At 41.6% G+C, this 22,129-nt stretch overlaps 2 protein-coding genes across 3 annotated transcripts; both read left to right on the top strand.

The window, feature by feature from the left end:
• The first annotated feature begins 809 nt into the window (after positions 1-809).
• Positions 810-10,030, top strand: amt (aminomethyltransferase). Its single transcript, XM_079358926.1, has 9 exons — positions 810-1,115; positions 3,439-3,606; positions 3,704-3,784; positions 4,510-4,641; positions 4,904-4,982; positions 5,221-5,366; positions 6,946-7,126; positions 8,125-8,280; positions 8,650-10,030. Exons 1-9 carry the CDS (start codon positions 978-980, stop codon positions 8,823-8,825), a joined length of 1,257 nt encoding a protein of 418 aa, XP_079215052.1. The 5' UTR covers positions 810-977; the 3' UTR covers positions 8,826-10,030.
• Positions 10,031-10,663: 633 nt separating this feature from the next.
• On the top strand, positions 10,664-21,871 carry ifrd2 (interferon-related developmental regulator 2). Of its 2 annotated transcripts, XM_079358937.1 has the most exons (13): positions 10,664-11,030; positions 11,198-11,258; positions 15,396-15,512; positions 15,654-15,738; positions 16,016-16,140; positions 16,332-16,489; positions 16,882-16,935; positions 17,225-17,403; positions 18,522-18,630; positions 18,733-18,867; positions 18,962-19,090; positions 20,021-20,110; positions 20,323-21,871. In XM_079358937.1, the coding sequence occupies exons 2-13, from the start codon at positions 11,216-11,218 to the stop codon at positions 20,401-20,403; spliced, it is 1,305 nt and encodes a 434-aa protein (XP_079215063.1). In that variant the 5' UTR covers positions 10,664-11,030; positions 11,198-11,215; the 3' UTR covers positions 20,404-21,871. The 2 variants fall into 2 exon arrangements, with proteins under 2 accessions (XP_079215063.1, XP_079215064.1); XM_079358938.1 differs by having other exon boundaries at positions 10,664-11,258.
• The last annotated feature ends 258 nt before the right edge of the window (positions 21,872-22,129 follow it).

The raw sequence follows: 22,129 nt of genomic DNA, 5'->3' as shown, positions 1-22,129 counted from the left end.
CAAAGCAGCCTGGAACACATGCACCATGAGTCATGATGGGATAGGACACCTGTGCCCCGGGAATAAGACTTGTAGGTCCTGTTTCTCACGTAATCCTTGAAGATGGTGTTGAGTTTTGTTGACTGAGTGATTTTGGATATATCTTTCTTTAGAACAGCAAGGACTGATAAAGTTGTTCACAAATGTTTTCTGCCAAGGCCCCACTTGACAGAAGAAGATATTAAGTCTCCTCAGCATGCACATCAGCATATATTCACATACACTCAATACACTTTCAGTCACACTCCTTGCAAACAGACTCCGATATTTTACAATTTATCTCCGACATTTTCTGCAAAAGTACAGAATAGCAGCTTAGTGTGTGACAACGAACTGAAAAAAAAAGAAGAAAAGAAGCCACTTTTCAACCTTGGCGGCCCCGCCTGTCATAACTTCGGGCTCCCACTGGGGGTCCATGATGCCCTGCTTTGGCAATTACTGGATTGATAGAGGATCTCTAGTGTTTATTTAAGCCATCAAAACACCACTTCTATATCACTTCCATTGATCTTTTAATATCTTCATCAATTGATCTGTTGTTATTCTTCACTGATTAATAATCACGAGATATATAAGAAGAATTGTATTAGGCTACTGAGTCCCATAAATGTGTATAGATGAGGAGACAGTGACAAAGAAGTAATTTTAATAAAAATGTGTTTTTATTATATTATTTGTATAATCATTTATTGTTATCTGTTATATGTTATAGCCATTTAAACCTCTTTATAATGAACTGGACACAACCAGGTCACAAGCGGGAGGCAAATTGTCCCACTAACTCCATTTCCCACAAGTCTTTGCTCCTGGATCGCAGCCGCTTCATGTGTTTTTTTAGCCCCGAAAGCAGTAAATCCAGAGAGTGGAGTCCAAAGATTTAGTAACACGGCGGAAGTGTCCCCTGTCCGGAGCCTGAAAGAGAGAGAGACTTCAGCGGTATGATGTGGGCTCGGTTGCTGGTTCGGAGCCGGGGTTCGGGGCTCGCTTTGCGGGCTTCCAGAGATGGTTTACTGCGGGTGTCGGGGGCTGCATGTGCGGGGAAGAGGCAGCAGCAGAGACAGGCTTCGAGTGCAGAGGTGAGTGGAGCGTGAAGCGCTGCTGCAAGTGGTCCAAAGTGTTTTAGCATTAGCCTCCATTCTTTCCATCATATCACCGTGGAACTACAGTCTGTCTGGATAAAGTTGTTCAAACATATGTTTTTAGTATTTAGTGAAGTAAGGTGTGTTAAAATGGACGTAAAACCTACTTTTCCCATCACATTAAAATGCATTATTAAACTGTCTCTATCAATGTAATATTGTGTTACAGTACACTGGTACACAGCTGCAGTCAGTTCATGCAGATGTAATAACATCTGTCCTCTCTCTGCTTCACCTCACTGAGCTGATTTCATTTAAACCATCTTGTGACTCCCTCTACAGTAGTACACTGCCAGCTCTGTGTCAGTCCCTCAATATGAGGCTTACCTACAGTTCATTCATTCAGCAAATTAAGGTGCTTTTATGCAATTGCAGTTGAAATGATATCGTAAACCATAAATAAGTGACATGACGTGGAATTATCAGTCAAACGTGGTAGTTCAACCCGGAGTGTTGCAAAAAGGGCTGAAGAGAGCAAAGTCCCTGTAACCATGTGGAGTGCCCTAATCTGTTGTGTGTGTGTGTGTGTGTGTGTGTGTGTGTGTGTGTGTGTGTGTGTGTGTGTGTGTGTGTGTGTGTGTGTGTGTGTGTGTGTGTGTGTGTGTGTACTACACTAAATGAACAGCCTCCCATCCAGTCATTCATAGTAACAGCTGACTTTGGACTTGGACAGTTTTCACAAAAGTAACTGAGTCTTATGTAAAGTGGCGACACACACTAATATCTCCTGAATCACTGATAAGTCCTTGTCACTGGCTGGTTCAAAGGTCAGAGGTCAGAGTGGCAGGAAAGAAGAGAATACAAGAGTGAATCATGAGCAGTAAAAGAAGTCAGTGTTGGAGAAAAGTTTACGAAAGTAATGGAAGTGTTATTTTAACTACATTTTAAAGTCATTTGTTTCGATCATTCTTGCAAAGTCTTTTAAAACTGCATATGAGTTTTTGTCATATTTGATAACTGCTTAAACTACAAACATTACAAACAACTAAAATACATAATTTCTTTATTTTCAATAGCTTTCTCAGTGTAACTGAAGTTGTGTCTTCACCCATCGGATCTTTCTTCATGCTGCTGTAAATACATGACCCATCAATCATTCATCCTTCTGTATTGATTATTGCCATTTATTAACACATGTTAAGAGCAGCTTTTACATGTTATTTTAGCTGTTCATTTGCTAATCCTGCTAACCCTATACCCTATGTAATGCCCCCCACACACAGTGCTGATTGATAGATGTTGACTATCTGAAAAAAAGCTAACATTCATTTTCCATTGTTTTCCTTTGTTAAATGTTCCTTGACCTGTAGAAGAAGAAAAGGGAAACGTTTCAAATAATTTCCATCTTTGCACTTTTTTCTGGCTCGCAACTTTTGTCGCTACTAAATTTTTTGATATTTTTTTCTCATCTCCACCATTCCAACGTGATCACTTTTATTCTCCGAGAAGAAACGTTCAAACTACTTCAGAAGCGTTGTTCAAGTTAACCACACCTGATTGCTTAAGATGCCGATGTTCAGCTTCTCCTTGTATCCCAGCTTCTTGATTGACGGCGTTCAAAAATATGCTGTCGAAGTCTAATCACAAAACAGTCTGATTGTTGGTTATTGAAAGTCACTCTTTGACTGTACGTTTCTTCTGTGGAAGAGTTACGAATGTAGTGAATGCCGGAATGTGTACGTGTTTAAAAGTTTACGTGCAGCTCATTAAAAAAGATGAATGTTCGTCTTTGTGATCCAGGCGATGTCGCCCTCGAGCACCAGCATGAAACTAAAACAAACGCGCTGTTTGGCGACACCGCCGCTATTCTGCAGCCTCCGCTCTCCTCCAACCCCTCTCCACGAGCAGTCGCACGAAGGAGTTATGAAGCGGTGGATAAAATTGTCCACTTTACTCTGTTGACACAGAATGACCTTGATCTAAACACACTCAAGTGACACCCAAATAAGAAGAGAGTATGTTCTCCTACTTTTCTCTGAAACAGCTTTATACACGTGGAGAGAAGTCGACTGTCCCGTCCATGTAGACGTGATGTGAACACGGCTCTGACAACAACACAGCCAGCAGGACTCACTCTCTCACTCATCGTGGACAGTCATGATTCATAGAGACACTTACAGACAATATACTTGATTTCTGCTGCATTTATGTGTAAATGTCACCCATTCTTCCTGTAAAGACACCAACCAAGTTCAGTTCAACCAATTAGAATGTTTAAAAAATTAATCTACCTCCTGTACTTATTTCTCTCACTCTTCAGGCCGCCGTGCAGAAGACGCCGCTGTTCGACTTCCACAAGGAGCAGGGAGGAAAGATGGTGGAGTTTGCAGGCTGGAGTATGCCTGTCCAGTACAAAGACAGTCACATCGTCTCACACATGCACACCAGAGAGCACTGCTCCATCTTTGATGTCAGTCACATGCTGCAGGTGAGACGGACACACAAATGTGTATAGGCACAAATACATAAACTTCCCAAATCACATCCGCAGACTCACATAATCCTTTCGTTGTTCTTCCTGTCAGACCAAAGTCCATGGCAAAGACAGGGTGAAGTTCATGGAGTCTCTCGTCGTTGCAGATATTGCTGAACTCAAAGACAACCAGGTAAGTTAAAGAATGGTTTCAGGTTGAACCAGATGCTCTTCAGCAGTCTGTTGGTTATTAAACATATTGAAGATACAAGCAACATCAGCTTTAATTCAAAGTTGTGACTCGCCTTCTTTCAGCTCCCTTAAGAATGATCATGGATGCTTGGCTGTTGAAAAAATGATTGAACAATGTCAACCCTTATCTGTACAGAGTTACTGTGCATCCTTATCTGTACAACGTCAGGTCCAAAACGATGAGATTAAAGTTCCGAAAGTGGACCTTCCATATTTGTGGGACTGAAACCTCGGGTCCATCACAGTCACCATTTTCACCTGTCGTCCTGAAAATGTGTATAAAGTCTCAGGCAGGCTTCAGACTTACCTGCTCACAACATGCACCTCACAGTAGGAGAGTTATCCTGTTGTATACATGTGGAGTGGAGTGGGGTCGGAGTCTCCCGTGACATGATGTAAAAAGAAAGATTTGTAAATGCAACATGTTGTTTGGTGCAGAAGAACGTACTGGAAAAACAAAAAACTAAGATAACTTAGTTTGATAAAACTAAGATAGAACGACATGTAACTACAAGCAAAACTATTGAGCTCTCTGATACTGTCATCTAGAAGGGAAATATATAGATGTATATAACAACAGAGTTGGTGACTTGATCCAGTAAACCCACTAAATCTACACATACAGACACTCTTTAACGTCCTATGTCTGTCATTCTTGTCCTTCAGGGAACCTTGTCCCTCTTCACCAATGAGAAAGGAGGAATAATGGACGACCTCATTGTGACAAAGACAGACCAGGGCTACCTCTATGTTGTCTCGAACGCAGGCTGTGCTGACAAGGACTCTGCTCATATGAAGGTAGATACACATAAAGTGTAGCTGCTCAAATACATGACACTAAGGAACTGTCTAATGTGTGTGTGTTTGTTTGTGTGTGTGTGTGTGTGTGTGTGTGTGTGTGTGTGTGTTTGTGTGTGTGTGTGTGTGTGTGTGTGTGTGTGTGTGTGTGTGTGTTTGTGTGTTTGTGTGTTTGTGTGTTTGTGTGTGTGTGTGTGTGTGTGTGTGTGTGTGTGTGTGTGTGTGTGTGTGTGTGTGTGTGTGTGTGTGTGTTCACCCGTAGGCCAGACTGGCAGAGTACAAAGCAGCAGGTTATGATGTTGATCTGGAGTTCCTCGATGAAGCCCTCATTGCTCTGCAAGGTAAACTCATCTTCTTCCTTTTCACTTATTCTGTCCTGTCCTTTCTGGCTTTCCTCTCCTTCGTCATCTTCGTCATCTTTTATTTTGTATAAACCACTCTGCCCCTGTTTTTGCCCTTCCTGGTATTTCTTAACCATTTCATATATCTGTTGCACTTGAAACTTTGATTTTTTAATACCTCTTTGAGGGATTGTTTTTGTCTGTTTTATCTGAGATGATTTGTGTTGTGTGTTGCCAGGTCCATCTATGGCTCAGGTTCTCCAGCAGGGGCTGAAGGAGGACCTCAGTAAGCTGACCTTCATGACCTCCGCCTTGGCCACTGTGTTTGGTGTTTCTGGCTGCAGGGTCACCCGCTGTGGATACACTGGAGAGGATGGGGTCGAGGTCAGTTTCTCTCTCTCTCCCTGTCTCTCTCTTTGCTGCCTAAAGACGATCTTGACAATGCAGCTGTTGGGATCTTTGGCTGTTTTCAAACCTCCTACTGTATCAGAAAGGTTGTCTCAGGCTTCACCCCAGACTGACTGACCTGAGGTCTCTTTTGAGAACAAGGACCAGGATCAAACCGCCTCTGATCTTTGAAGGCAGCCTCCTCACATAGTCTTTTTAACAGACTAAGACTAAGACTTGTGATGCCTCAGTGTTTCTGCTGAACTACTTAGAAGGCCCTTTGTTCCAGCAGCAATCAGATATATGTATTTATTTTTTAGGATGAATTTTTGAGGGTATTTTGCCTTAATTGTTGAGGATTATTCATTCAGGATCATTCCACCCAAACAGTCACACATGTTAATGAACACTTTCATTAGGGTTTTGATTAATGGATGTTCAAATGGTTTCAGTGGTCTTTGTTATTATTCAGGAGTTATTGCGTTTGGAGTGATTGTCTTCATTTTTTGAGTAAGAATAGACTGAGTGGCAAATGTGTTTCCCCCTCTGGTGATTAATAAAGTTTTCTAATCTAATTTAATGATTTCATTTTGGGTAAGTCTTTTCCCTTCCTAATAATCTTCTCTTGAGTTGTCTCTCTTTGTTACGTACCTTGTTAATCCTGGAACGTTGTCCCAGTGCTCTGTTTGTGAGCAGCCTGTAGCCTGATCGTAGAGGAGTTGTTTACTACAAAGATGAATCTTCCTTCACACTCTGCTGGAGCTCAGTCGATGGCAGGATGGACGTGGGAGGCCTTTTCTTTAACAGAGGGAATGTGGGAGTTTGCTTTTATGTCTTTGACTTTTCCTTTCACATGAACACTCTCTTGACTCACTCCATCTTTTCATTTCTTGAAAACATCCAGCTCTGCCAAAAGAACACGCTGATTAGTTTGATCTCTTTACACGCTGTAGCAAAACAAATGATGTTCTCAAACAAAGGACAGATGTAATTGTTACAGTTAATTATACGTAATGTCCTCAACCTCCAGTGTTGTTGCATTGTTCAAGTGTCGGCTTGAGGCTGGCTCCAACAGCCAAAAATGACACATTTACAGCCTGCTACAAAAAAACAAAAAACAACAATATACTGTCGGTCTGATTAGTTATTGTCATCATGGACACACACTGCACGGGTGATTTCAATGCATATATTTTTTAGTTTTATGAAGGTGTTGTGTTTTCCACAGTAAGGCGTGTGGCTGAGCTGACTGACAGGCGGGAGCTGTGTCGCTGTTTGTTAGGAGGTTTAAAACCTGCCTCAGCTCTCAGCCTGTCTGCAGGTTGACTGAAAGTTAGGATGAGGCAGAGTTTCCAGCTCTGGAGCCTCCCTTCAGTAACAGATGGGCGACGTCCCTCAAGATTATTGCAATAATAATAAAAGTCATGATGTGTCTTCATTAAAAAAAAAAAAAAAACTTTATCCAAAATGTGTGTAGATGTTCATTACTGCTGTGGTAAAAGATTTTGTGAACTTCAATTGAACCCCCCTAATTGGAGCCCCATCACATCGGTGTCTGTGCATCTCTGTTTTTCAGATCTCTGTCCCTCGGCGCAGAGTGGTGGAGCTGACGGAGAAGCTGCTAGCTAACAGTGAGGTGAAGCTGGCTGGTCTGGGTGCCAGGGACAGTCTGCGGCTGGAGGCGGGGCTTTGTCTCTATGGAAATGACATAGATGAGACCACCACGCCTGTGGAGGCCACCCTCGTCTGGACCATCGGTAAGATCAGAGTGTTTGTTAAAAAATATTTAGATCTTTTTTTTTTAACCAGATTGTTTTTTTGAAGAAGGTCGTTTGTGGAAAGTTGAGGTCATCATTTCAAACCCAGTAAATTGTTTTTGGGTTTATTTTGAAGTTGGGAGTTAGATAAAAACATTGTGATCAGCCCAATGGCTTTAACTGTAGCCAACATGTGATTAGCTGAGCTTAGCATTAGATACAGACCTGAGATACGGGGGAAAACAGCCTTCTTGGCCAAAGGAGAATTAAAAAAGCCTTTGTGTGACAGATTGTGAACATCACCTGTGTCTTTCACAGCAATTTGAGTTGAAGTAGATGCAATTGATTCTTAATTTATAACAACATTATATCAAATGTATTTAATATGTGCATCTCTGGAGGTTTATTACATGTAGAGAATTAAATCAGGAGTTCAATGAGCTTCAGTTCTGTCAGTTACAGTTCATTGTATTTTTGTCTACAACTTCACTTCATTCATGTGCTCGAGGGTGCACTCACAGGAGGCAATCCATCGTGGGCCCAAGCATGCGACAGCCTCAAAGTCCAGTTTGTTTGACTAGTGTGAGTGAGCTCGAGCACGGTACACTTCCTTGGCCCTGGCACGGTTGGAAGAGGTGTGCTTCGGCACGGTACAATTAATGCACAAGCACAAGCACAGGTACACAACGTGGACAGCCTCCCTTCAGTACGGACATCTGGGCCTCGTGTGAGTGCGCCCAAAGAGGAGTGTTGTTTGAGTCCACTTTACCTACAAAGCTCTTGAAAATCCATTTATTTTCAAGCTACCAAACACAAACAACTGAGGCGCATGCTTATTAAAGAGGCAGTGAAAAAAGTGCAGCTAAAGAGCTGTTTGTTTCTATCTTAATGAGTTATGTTGTATCAACCACAAAATGAGCTAAAAGAGAGTGATTAGTCAACTCCAAATGACGGCAACTGATGTGTGCTAACAACTATTTGTCTCTGTTCACATAAAGGAAAGCGCCGGCGTCAACACGAGGATTTCCCTGGTGCTGACATCATCGTACCTCAAATCAAAGCCAAAACAGCCAGGAAGAGAGTCGGTCTGGTGTCTACCGGCCCTCCTGTCAGACAACATACACCCATCCTCAGCTCTGAGGGAAAGGTTATAGGTGAGAAATCAAGCACTGTGGGAGAGGTGGACAGGACAGAGCTTCTTATAAAAGATCAGCTGAACAAATCAATCACTGCTGGATGAAATCTGAAATCAAATAAAACAGCATTTCAATGTTAGATCATTTTAAACTTGCAGGTTATTCAGCTCCCTCAATGATGCCAAACATGAAATATGAAAATCAGGATTTAGGTGTCCTCTGCTTCCTGTGTGATTAATTATACTTCCCCTGGGGCTCGCCAAAGTCTGATATCTTGAGCCCCATACATGATTTGGCGATTGAAAGAATAAAGTAGTGCATGATAAGTGTAATATGTAGGCGGCAAAACCTTTAGTTAAATGTTGATCTTGCTGATGTTTTATTTAGGTGAGGTGACCAGCGGCTGCCCCTCTCCCTGCCTGAAAAAGAATGTTGCCATGGGTTACGTGGAGGCAGCATTCGCTAAGAATGGAACAGCCATCCAGGTGGAGGTCCGGAAAAAGGCAGTGCCCGCCACCGTCTGCAAGATGCCCTTCGTCCCCACCAACTACTACTCTGGATAAGAAGGACAGTCACATGCAAACACACAAAGATTTAAGAACAAACACTTTTAGTGTGTGTGGACTATTCCTCCACTTTGTCCCATATTCACCAGTGCTGCCCCCTTTCTGTTAACCTCCGCAGATGTGACAATGATGTCACACACGAGGTCTTTTGAGAGAATATAATCTAAATTAATACAACACAGTGGGTGCAGTGCGCAGATTTAATGTCTAAGAGTTTATATGTATTTAACTCAAACTAACAGTGTTATCTGATAGGCTGACTTGAGGAAACAAGGACAGGTTGGTATGTAATACAATCATTTTGCACTGGAAATATCAAAAAAACAGCCTGTCACTTTCAGCACACTACACTAACATAGCTTCACCTGTGTTTCAGTGTCAATGAAATTAATTACAATCAATAATGTATGTGTGATGATGCAGGCCAAGGTGATCTGCTTCCACAGTTCATTGAATGAGATCTTTCTTTCTTTCTTCTTCTTTTCTATTTTTATTTTGGAGGTTCATTGTAGGACAGAGTATATCAACTTACTGAGCGTTTAGTAAGAACTATGTGGACTCATTAACAATAGTATCTGATTAATTGTGGAGTATAGTTTTTAATAAAACTTGAAATGTTTGACTTTGTCACTGTTGGACCAAAACTAAGACTTTCCAAATGGGTTTCTACACTATGCTATATGTCTGTGTTTTAGATTTTTGAAAGATCTTTTTTATACAAGAGAAAAACCTACTTTATTTTGTTATTACTACATAGCTTGACCAAGAGACAAAAATAGAAGCTCACAATAAGCACTGCAACAAAAAACAAAGAAGTATGCTTCCAAGTGTGTGGAATTTGTATCTTAACTTTTGAATACCAAATTCTCACTTGGATCAGATCAAACCTGACCTGAATTGTTTCTTACACTGCTTAATGATAAATGTACATGACAGGTGGTACAATGATAACTTTCCTTAATAATCTTTTTCTAGACTCATTATTTGTGTTCTGTCTGGAACATAATTAAAGATAATGTCTTTATTAAACAATGTCTTTGGTATTTCTAATGTTTAATTTATACAACAAATTACATATTTGTGAAACAATACTACTGATTCATACCTTGAAAGTGCGCTTCGTACAACACTGTGGATTATCATATTGAACTGCATTGTCCTTAAAACATTATGAATAAATTCTGTTTATTTACTAAAAAAAATGAGTGTCATTTTCTTTGACTCTGATTTAAAAAAACAACAACAACATTGCATTTATGTTTGTAAACTCAATGGGTCACTTTTATATAACTGTGAGCAGATCACACTATCGTTTTGGCTCCCACGAAAGAGTTCAGAGAGGTCCAGAGATACAGAACAGGATTGCTATTCTCTGTGATTAGCGGTGTAATTAAGGGAATAGAAAATAATAATGTAAATTGTGTGAAATTAATATGAAAGTAGACATTTTAGTGAACATATTTTTTGTTATGTAGTCCCAAAGTAAGGAAGTAATATAATTAATAGGAAATTATGCTTTTATAATGATGCAGATGCGTCGGTCCAGTGAAAGGATTCAAGTTTTAAAAAAAAATGCAAATGCAACGTTTTTGATTTAAAATCAGTTTTTAATTCAGTCACTTAAACTGAGACATTAAAATAAGAAAATTAATGAGCTTTTCACAAGACACCGACAAATCAGTGGTACATGTTTAAAATGCACGTGGCAGATATATACAACCAGCAGATATATAAAGGTATATTTATTTGTAAACTTATATACAACCTAATATAGTTACAATCTGTGACGCCAACAGAGGTAATCAGAATGTTTCCGGTTTAAGCCACGCCCATGACACATCTGCCTCGAGCACGAGCGTCTATGAGCGCGCGGAAGCCCCGGTCCGACACACCGGGTCCGGTCTGTTCAGTTGTTGCTGAGGGAAGATGGTGGACTTGACGACGACAGCGTGCTCCAAACTCCGCCCAAAACACTTTGGAAAATATATAGTATCAAAACCGAGTATAAGATATAGATTACCTGGAGACAATCAGAGATAATAGTTAGCAAAAAAAACACAGAAAAGTGACGTTTCGTCTCTGGTTAACCGTTAATTTAAAGACCGGAGGAGGCGAGCAGCTGGCTGGACTTGTCGGTGCTTCGTGCTCGCCGAGGACGCTAACAAAGCGTTAGCCAAAGTGTCAACAAAAGTGTGAAAGAAGGTGAAACTCTAGGACCTTTTCTGAGAGGTTGTCGAGATAATCCACGGAGAGCATACAGCCATCTGTTGCTGTCTTGCTCGTCAACTGTCAAATCTGTGAGGTGTTAATTTGACACTTGGACTGAAAGCGGGCGAGCTAACCTTCAGCTAGCTTTGTTGTGTTCTCAGGATCGGAGAGTTTCAACAATGCCTCGGAGTAAAAAGGGGAAACGTGGCTCCGGCAAGCCGGGTGAGTAGCACGAGCTGTGATGCTAACTTATCATATTGCTGTCGTCAGGTATCCAGGAGCCATGTGCAGGAGATCTAAAGACTATAGTTCCCCACAACACTAGCACAAATCCGTTACCCTTTAGCATATACAGAAATAACACAAAACAGCTTGTTGCTCCTTTAACTTTAGCTTGTGTGCATTTTATTCGCAGGCTGCCATGTGTCTGAACATTAGTGCTGCTGTTCAGCCGTGCAGGCTCCATGTGTCTGCGAGTTATGTTGTAGTCTTTACTTTCAAACAGTTTAATCGTTTTAAAAAAAGAAAGAAGGATAATCCAACAAAGAGTAATGTTGTTATTTTTATAAATGTCTCTGCCGACTTCAGGACCATGGCTGACTCGATTGAAGGGTTTAGGTTATTTTTAGCACCATTGCCCTGTGCCATGGTTTGTAGGTGAAACGTGTGCAGAGAGGAAATCCCCATTTTGCAGTTTTACAGTCCGTTGATATAATGCAGTGGTTATGTCTACGTGCTGTTCTATTGATTTTCATAGTTTAACTTTGGTCACAGGCTGCTACACGTGTTTCATCATTGTCCAGTAAAGGTGCGGGACCATGCATGTTCCTGTAGGGGGTTATGTAGCCCCCTCACGTTTTATGGAGTGACGTTACCAGGAGGAGTGCACGTGCTGGCGCCTAAATGCACACCAACACGTTTATTGAATGTAGACTTTTGCCAAACTACTTTGAGATAAAGGGTTTAGCCGTTGATCATAGCAAGTATAAAGTCTGGAGTTTCTGTTTTATTTGCATTTTCCTTGAATGTTGAATGGTAAGGTCTCTGAGATGTGCATTACTGCTTATTGTGCATCAGTCTTTTGCAATGCAAAGTTTTATGACTGGGGGAAAATGGGACAACTGATGTTTTCTTCTCCATGATCAATTCTGCATCGTATCCATCATTCATTCCTTGATCTACCCAACCACTCTCCTCTTCCTCCAATGTGCACCCTCTTCTTCATTTTCATACGTCTTTTCATTCCTCATCCGCACATCACATTCAGGCTCTCTTCGTCAGGAGGTTCTTCAGCTGCAGCTGTCGGCTAAAGCCTCACTGAAAGGTAACTTCTCTGACCCGAGAAACCTTGAACTCAGCTCTGTGTCCTGCTCGAGGCTTGCCCAGAAGCTTTTGAATCTTAGCACAGTGCATTAAGTAAACCCTGTGACCCCTCTTAAACGAAACCCACTGTGTTCTTGACCCCCCTCACACCTTTCCTGTCTGATTGCTCCAGGCTAACTTATATTCCTGATACTGATGCACTCGATTTTTTTTTTTTTTTTTTGGCACCCAGTAATATGTTGCGTAAACTTTTGTTTGAGCCTTTACACCTTTGACGGCACTGTAATTGTTGTTGTGTGACTTTCTTTAGTCCCCATGCATGTCCTTCTTGAATGCCATCAGTTAATGCACAACTTTCAAGCTGAACTCATATGGCTGCTTTCAACAATAACAGGACTGTTAAGAAAGTGTATCCAGATCCTTCTTTGTTGAAACTTGCAATGAGACTAAGTTCTAGTGAAGCTTAAAGAGGGGTTGGAGAATCCAACAGAAGATTTTTTTTTTGTTAGATTGTGCTCATATCTTCTTCAGATGCACTCGTTCAGTCTTTTATTTTAAGTATCAATGTTGTAAATGTAACAAAATGTGAGTTTATTGAACACCTTTTGACACAGTGAGCGGCACATCGTGAGCCTCAGCACAAACCTTGTAGTTGGAGTTAATATAGTCTTATAGTATTTTAAGCCCCTAAGAACCAGCCATGGCCATAGGAGTCAAACACCCCCCTTCAGCTCAGGTTGAGATTTGTCCCCTCTGCAGAGGCTCTCCCTCGCAGTCGGACTGATTGCAGGAGCTGTGTGAGTGATTGCAATATCAGCATAAAGCAGCAAACGACACGTGAGCGGTGGCAGGGAGCTCACACAGCATCACACCGAGCTGTGTGTGTGTGTGTGTGTGTGTGTGTGTGTGTGGGCGGGTGTGTAGGCGTGTGGGCGGGTGTGTAGGCGTGTGGGCAGCAGATCTGCGTGGGAAGGAGTGTAGTTGTGTACGTGGTGCTTCGAGGAGGTTTGTAGTTCAAGGATGAGGCCTGGGAAGTTACTGACTGATACAGGCTGTAACTGCTGTGAACAGATGCTCCTCTGCTGTCAGCCTGCAGGCTGTTTATCTGAGAAAACATAATATTACACCAGAAAAGTCAAGAGGTCAGCACTACAGCACATTTTGGGCTTTTATGCCTTTATTAAAGATCGGATAGAGTCAGAGGAGAGAGAGAGTGGGAGAACTACATGTGGGAAAGAAACCACAGACCGGACTCGTACCCGGGCTGCCCGCCCTGAGGGTACGATGGGGTACGTGCACCGACCGCTAAACCCCCAACCCTCCACTCAAATATATTTGAACATTTCTTTATGTGAACAGGTTTTCCCCCCAACTTCTTAAAAAATACTTCTGACTGCAGCGGATGTTTCTACAAACACCTGCTTTGATATTTTCATTTTGTACATAAAATAAAAACTTGTTGAACACAGTTTCCACAGCTGTAATCGAGAGTCTTCATCATATCCACATCACAGGCAGCAACCAGCTGTAAGGTATGTCTGTCAAGCTCCTGCTGTTACAGAAGTGAGCTGAATCATCATCCTTAGTACTGAAGTTAAGAAAGAAGCTTCAGCGTCCCACACTGAGGACACAGAGGAGACCTCATTGGGTGACTCGGCTCACAGAAAAACTTTTTTCACTCTTTTTCTCAGTCTGAGAGCAGCCTGAGCTCGAGTTCCTCATTTAGCAGCATTTGAATTCTTCTCTTGAATTTTCCTGTTCCCATATCTGAGGTCACACAGCTCAGTGATATCAGAGAGTGTGCTTTGCATTTAGTTTTTTGCTGACATAGAGTAGAATATATATATTAATACCTTACTGTCACAGGAAGTTTAGATTTAATTTTAGAAAAAATAAGCAGGTTTTCCATTTAGAAAGTAAGTCACTACGACAACGTCTGTGCTACATGGGTGCGAGCACAGCAGTGACCTCAGCGTTACCTCCATCTGTCCTGGTTGACCTAACTTACACACACTAATGCGCACACTGTCTGACCATTCTGGATGGCACACACTGAGTGAAAGAATACATGAATGGCCACTCTGGTCTCTTGTAATCCCACCAACAGAAAAAAAAAAAAAAAAAAAGTCCTGAGCCAGCAGGAACCTGAGGGTTAGCTTAGCATAGTTTAGCCTGCCTGTTCTGTGTTACTCTCAGCTCTAGACCTTCTCACAGACGGGTCAGAGCTCCGTTGACTCGAAACATTAAACAGTATTTACCTCCACGTTCAAATGGAAACGCAGAATAATCGAAGAGAACGACAGCAGCTGTGCGAGTGACATTGACTCGGGTATCAGGTGCATGTTGGAGAGCTGCCGTACGACTGGAAAAAGACGTGAAGGAAAAAGTTCTGATAATATATTTTGACTTTTCACATGAAAGTAAGGTTGAAACGGTGACATTAAGAATGATAGAAGCTGTACTGTACATAAATGGGTTGCTGTTTGAGGGTCAGTGTGTGTGTCAGTGCTGTAGAAGAACTGCTGGTGTACTGTTACTGACAAAGACAGACAGCTGAGCAGAGTGAGCCGACACTCATCTGTCATTAGTCACTCAGTGAAACCGTCTGCAGATGAAGTTTGGAATAATTCGTACGCCACTTTTACCGTTTTTATATTTGATGCTTTAAAATGTTGTATAGATCATAAACGTCATTTAAAAGAGTTTTCTGACCCGACCTGGCAGTTTGTAAGTATCCAATAAGACGTAACCCCAAACAACCATCCATGTATTTACACAGGATCTTTTAATGACGGTAGAGGGAGGGAGAGTGTTCTGTATGATTTCCTGCTCCCTCGAGCGTGTCTTTAGTACCCTGATGTTGGACTTGTACTTACTTACATTCAGCAAAGCGTTTTGCAGCAGAACATGTTTGCTCTTTTTGACGTATAAAAAGGTTTTAATCCCATTGTTCATCATGAAACCTGTCCTTATCACAGCCTCATCTTCATATCTTTCTCTCAATGTTGTCTTCTGTTTTGTTTTTTTTAACTCTAGGTATTAAAAATGGGGTGAAGGGAGACTTGGGTGCCAGTGATGATGAGCTGACGTCTGATGTTCTCAGCCACTACAGCAGTGCCAGTGACACCACCTCTGTCATGGATGAAGGGACAGGTTTGTACAGACATGCACACACTTCATAGGAGAATCTGATTTTATCACACAAAAAAGTACAGCCTTGAATGCTAACCCTCGTTTCTCAAACTTGCAAGCATTTAACAAAAAAGCCTGTGTGTGTTGACTGGTCAAACACAGGAGGCGAGCAGGTGGATGAGCAGACTGCCCAGGAGGAAACAGAAGACAAACTCAAGCAGTGTATAGACAACCTGATGGACAAGAGGTGTGTGTGTGTGTGGGTGTGTGGGGTTGGGTGGGTGGGTGCAAAAGTCACATAGCAGGATGTGCTGTGTCAGTCAAGTGACCTGAAGCTTACATAAAGTTTAAATGGATTTATTTACAAACTAATGGAAAAGACAAATGAAGACAAATGAACTGTGATTTTTGGATCACCACTGTTCATATCAAAGGAAATGACGAAACAACAAAAAAATATCTAACCTTATTCTGCTTTCTCTCCCCCCCCCCCCCCCTCTCTGCATCTCTCTCTCTCCTTTCAGCTCAAAGACACGCCTCGCAGGTCTCGAGTCATTGCGACAGGCCTTTTCCTCAAGACTTCTGTACGACTTCCTGACAGAACGTCGTCTCACTGTCAGCGACTGCCTGGAGAGGAGCCTTAAAAAAGGTACGAGATACAGAACGGTGTGTTTGCCTGTAGTGAAACAAACCTGTTCTCCATTGTTAGTGATAGATTCTTGTTAGCAATGTGTCATTGTATCGTATACTTTCTGGTCCCCTGTGTGTTAAGGTGAAATAACACACTCCTTAACCACAGCAGTTTTGAATAAACACACAGTAACTTTGCGTTCCCTCCAGGGAGTGGTGAAGAGCAGGCAGCGGCGGCCACAGTCTTCACCCTGCTCTGCATCCAGCTGGGTGGTGGAGATGAGGCAGAGGAGGGCTTCAAGGTGCTTCGCCCCATCCTCACCACCATTCTTATTGACAGCAGTGCCAGCATCGCAGCCCGTCAGAGTGTGAGTCATCTTGTTGGGCCGATATGATTGTCTTTCTTTTTTTAAGCATGATCGTTTACTGCCTTACATGGGTGCTCGACAAAACCGCAAAGCCATCCGGTGCCATTGATCTGTAGATAAATGCATAAGCCAATGGGGGGGGGGGGGTTATGTCAAATATATGTATGTTAGGAATAGGAAGAAGTGATAATTAAAAAATAAATACGATGTACTGTTATCAAAAACCTGGACTTATTTTTTCCCCTGAATTTTTTGACTGAAAAAAACAAACTAATCTCATGAGGATGCTGGTTGCAGCTGTTTGGCAACAGCAGTTTTACATGTTAGCATGTCGAAAATAGTGGCAGTCTAAATCCTTCTTAATGTTTAATTTGAATTGAATTCTCCATCAGTGTGCCAGAGCTCTGGGAATGTGCTGTTACGTGTCTACAGCTGAAGAAGGAGAGGTAAGAACTTCTTTCTTTAAGCAGCCAAATCCATCCTGACACTTGTCAATCAACAAGACAGAAAATAGCCTGCCTGGAAATACTTTGTCTGATTGTAGTTCTCAAGCTTCACTTTACCCATTTTGATCTTCAGTCAATGCATAAACATGAATATGTAATGTAAGTCAGTGTCATTAATGTTAGATATGTTCTCACCGTCGGGCTCTTGTATTTAGTATCATTATTTCTTCCTCACTGTCATTACATTTCCTTCTTGTTTCCCCTTCACATCATCACTCAACCGTCCCAGGATTTGATCAAGTCTTTGGCCCTCCTGGAGAGCGTCTTCATGTCTTCCTACCCCAACAAAGAGGGAACGCTGCCCGCACCCAAACCCGGCAGTCCAGGACTCCACTGCGCCGCCCTGCAGGCCTGGTCCCTGCTGGTCACACTCTGTCCTGCGTCTCGACTTTCCGTCTTACTAGACCTGTGAGTTTTCAAAAACAAGCCGCCGAGAGGAAGAAAATCCCTCGTTCAGTTTAGTTTAGTCAAGAATCAACGGGTGCTTCTCACTTACCTTAATTGCATCAAGTGTCCTCCAAGTTGCCTCCTCCACTTGCATCTTAGTCCCGCCCACCAGAGATGCAAGGAAACGAAGCAGAGGAGAGAGGAACGAGGAAATCAGTTTAAAGAGACACGAGACGTCCTTTCCTCTGTGAAGCGACAACAGCTGATCAATACGAAAGATTTGTTTATTATTTGTATTAGTTTTTACTTATCGTTCGGCAATGAACTCAGATACTTATGTGTCAGGAATACTGAAAATGGTTTATTATGTTCTAAATGATGAAACTTTAAGAAGGTAAAAAAGTGTGAATGTCAAACGTGTTTGTGACTGACAGACTGCCTCTTCATCAAACTGTCATCCTTATCATCATCAGACAGTCAAACAGTCATGAACAGAAAATGAAGGAATCATTTCTGATCTTCACATTTGCACACTTCATATTAACCGACTGTTTGACAGTGAATCAGAAAACAAATCAGATGTCGGGAGTGATCAGCCTTCACTCTTATGTATTGATTTTATAGAGCTTCGTATTTGGTTGTCCCCTTGTGAGACACTTTTTGATCCCGGCTCCTCACAGACCGACTCTTTACAAACTCACAGATGCTTACCTGTTTAAATGTCCGACGCTCTGTTTAGCTTCTTTTTAATGTCCTCCTTTCTCCGGGATTAAACTCTGCTCATCTTGTGAAGTTTCACTGAAATCTGATCCGCTGCAGCGTCCAATCAATGAGTGATATACGAGAAGGGGGCGTGACTTTCAGTGGACAGACTTCCGTGAAGTCCGCTCTCGTGTCTCCTCGGCTGTCACTCCTCGGATCTGCCTCCTCTCTCCTCTCTCCTCCGTTCACTTTGGGACGATCTTTAACATGGCTGGTCTGGAAGTACTCCCAGTTCAGCCGAGGACTGAGGAGATGGAAATTAAGGGAACTGAGAAGACTCCCGAGATGGGTTTTTGATCAAACTTCTCACACAATCTGAAGTCATGAACAGTGAATAGTAACCATCAGTGATTCTCTCCTTTTGTTGCTCTCAACAGTCACCTCCCAAAACTGCAGGCATGTCTGCAGAGCAGCGACGTCAACTACAGGATAGCTGTGGGAGAGACCATCGCTCTGCTGGTGGAGCTGGGCCGAGATATAGAAGAGGTAAACGTACACCTAGATCCATTTTATTAGCATGCGCACACACAATGCTAAAGCCGTTGATGTCTCATATTTATGCTCCAATGTTGTCACTGATGTGTGCAGAACTTTGAGGTGGAGGACGGCAACGGTCTTTGTGAATGTCTGAAGAGTTTAGCAACAGACGGCAACAAACACAGAGCAAAGAACGACAGACGGAAACAACGGTCCATCTTCAGAGAAGTGCTACATTACATCGAGGTATGGTATTCTTTTTTTCACTGTGCACATCTGTCTCTTCTTTCTATTTGTATATGGCTCTGACTTCTCACTGCCCCTCTTTTTAAACATGCAGAACGAAGACTTCACAGATGAGAGGATCAGGTTTGGAGTCGAGAGTGTTTACATTGACAGCTGGATGAGGAGAAGAATTTACGATGCCTTCAAAGAGATCCTGGAATCAGGAGTCAGACACCACTTACAGGTAAGGAAACTCAGAGATGCTATGAGTGAAGTCCTGATGAAATAGTATTGTGTTTTTTACAGAAGTAACATATTTGTGTCCCTGGAAAATGCTACATAAGGGGAAGAAAGGCAATTTGAGGAACAGGCTCTGAGTATTGTAAGATTACATTTGATTTGAAGTGTAATGTGGAACGACATAGACATTACGCACACAGTGATGCAGGTGCAGGCACTATCCACTTCTCTGTATTAGACTTATTGTAACAGGCTTAATATGAGACTTGACATTATAACTAATGTAATATAACCAACTACCGACTGGGCTCAGGATGGATACGCTCTGAGCCATCTGAGCGCATGCTCCACTGGCCCACTCGGGCAATCTTCAATGTTGCCTCGAAAATCAAAAATAGTAACATGCAATTTATGAGTTGACATCGTGTTCCTGTTGTTTTTGCCAGTAATTGTTTAATACTGCTTCAACGTCAGTGTTTCATAAGCGCCTGCACGTCTGTTTGTCATAGTGGAGACGTTCACTCTCATGAGCGTGCTCACGACCCCTGGAATGTACACAGACACGATTTTTAGTGCATTTTCTCTCATAACTTGTCAAAAATGGCCAGTTGTCGGCCTGAAGCCAGGCAGGAGTCACACTGACGAGATCGCTTTCGTTTATCTGGAACATCATGCAGCAAAAAGTTTAGTCTCTACCAAATCTGCCGATCAATCTCAACATGTGCCGACAAGTTTGGTAAAGAAAAGATATGGTCGTCATTGAAAAAGATCCTGTTATAATGCACAACAGTTTGCTGGATCTTTTTATTTTTTTACATTTATCCAGAAAGTTGATGGTCTTTAAAACTTGTGTTTTTGGGGTTTTGTTTTTTTCCTGTTGTGCACAGTCAGATCCTGGTGCCTTATCCTAACGTGTTCTTTTGTTTTGGTGCAGTTTAACCCACTACTTCGAGACATCTTTGGACTGGGCGCCCCCCTTATTCAGGAAGATGGTGTTAAAGTCAAGATCTCCAGATTTGAGAAGGTGAGCGAAGCTCTTCTGTTACTAAATCTCAGATTGTTATCTTTCTGAAGGATTTCCTCCATGTCTCTTATTCATGCTGCATCCTTATTGAGCTACTGTTGTATTGAAAGTTGAGCAATTGCCACAAAAGAAAAACAAGAGAAAAAAAAAAGTAATCCTGTGGGATTTTAATGTGAATCTAATTTTTTTTTTTTTTTTTTTTCATTCAACAGCATCTTTTCAACTCTGCTGCCTTCAAGGCCAGGACAAAGCAGCGGGCTAAAGTCAGGGACAAACGGGCTGACGTCATGTAACAGAAGAGGATGTGTGAGGAAATCCTCCAGCTGTAACAGGACAGATACAAATATGCCTTCAAACTCTTCAGCAGTTCGATAAACAAAGACTCAGCAAAATTTGAACAGGGCTTTTTTTTTTTTCACATGTGCTCTTCACCTGCAGAACACTCTCCAGAATGCAGATAGCCAACATGTCTACTCATAATCTCACTCTTTGACTTTACATGTCAGAGTTAACACTTACTTTGGACACAAAGGGTTCAAATTGCAACCAAAATGGCTCCTAAATTCTAGCTCTAATTATTTAACTTGGCAACTCTTAAATGATGCTAAACCTCTTTTGTGTGACTTTTATTGATAAAAACACAAAGGAAGTATTTTAACAGTAACATTCTTTGAGGTCCCTAAAACCCTCTGGTGCTAATGAGTATTTGTTTTAATACTCAAACTGAACCGCTGGCTTGTCTCTTTTTAATCTTTATTTGTGACTCCAGTGGCCACATTGTGTTTAGGCAGTTTACATTGAGACATAACCCGTCCCTGAGGCATAATGTCTGAACAAAAACTTCTGTAACAAGAACCTCAGGAGAGCTCCATAGTCTCCTCTGCTCTGGGATAATTTTTCCTCATTACTCCGTCAGTGGCTAAACCAGCTGCCAAACCAGAGACTTTCTTCACAAACAATGCAACGTGAAAAGAAAGTGTGTGTGGTGCTTGCGTGAGTGCGTGTTATTTCAATCTTATTTAACACCATAAAATAAAACCTAAAAAATATATATATCAATGAAACGGGAAAATGCCTAATGAATAAAATGAAATCAAAGAGTTAATGTCATTTTTTTGTACCTATATTCTTGGGGAAGGAAAAATGTATTTTAACTGTTTCTGGGAAATAATTGTATTTTACTTTTTAAATTATTGAAGGAGCAGTACTGTGTTATTTTTAAGACATTAAAATAGCTAAGAACTGTTTACAAACATAACTATGGAAACTACAGACAAAGTTTATTGGGGATTTTTCTCCCTGTGTATTTTAATGGGGTTAGGTGGGTTACATAGGGCTTTATTGTAAGATATATATACTTGAATCATGGGGCACAGCATGTTTATGTATGGGGGTGTGTGTATATATATATATATATATATATATATATATATACACACCATGAATCAGAGCTGCTGGTCAGAGGAGTTTGTCATTTGGTTGGCATATTGTTTCCTGAGTGTTGCTGCTGTATTCAAAATATGTTTGTGCTTTTGATCATATTGAACTGAAAAAGCACACTTTGCTGCTTCCCAGGAATTTCAGTAGTCAGCGCTCACAGTGTCTGTTTTGAGCTTGAACATGGTTTGGGTTGTCCCCTCTTGGATCAAGTGCAACAACAGGCCTCACACATTAACAACCAAGACAAACTTTCTAATCAGGGGCTCTGGTGCTGGAGATCATCAAGATGGATCAAATTAAATAAAGAATATTTCAACATTCCATGTGTCTCTGTTTTGTCTGTCCAAAGAGTTTGCTCTGAAAGGAGATGTTTGCAACCTGATGTGGGGTTAACACAGTAGGGGGGAAACAAATGGATGTTTAAAGGCATTGTAAAGTTCATGGGATAGCCACTTATGATCACATGAAAAGGGGAAATAAAACATTTAACGGACAGCACAACCATGATATACTTTAGACAATTGTAGTTGTAACTGACTTGTTTTCTGACGTACACATACGTAAAACTGTTATTGTACT

The sequence above is a fragment of the Symphodus melops genome (genome assembly GCF_947650265.1).
Source record: "Symphodus melops genome assembly, chromosome: 13".
Classification (NCBI taxonomy): Eukaryota; Metazoa; Chordata; class Actinopteri; order Labriformes; family Labridae; genus Symphodus; species Symphodus melops.
Note: the sequence above shows the minus strand (reverse complement) of the source record. Positions and strands in the feature narration are given on the sequence as shown.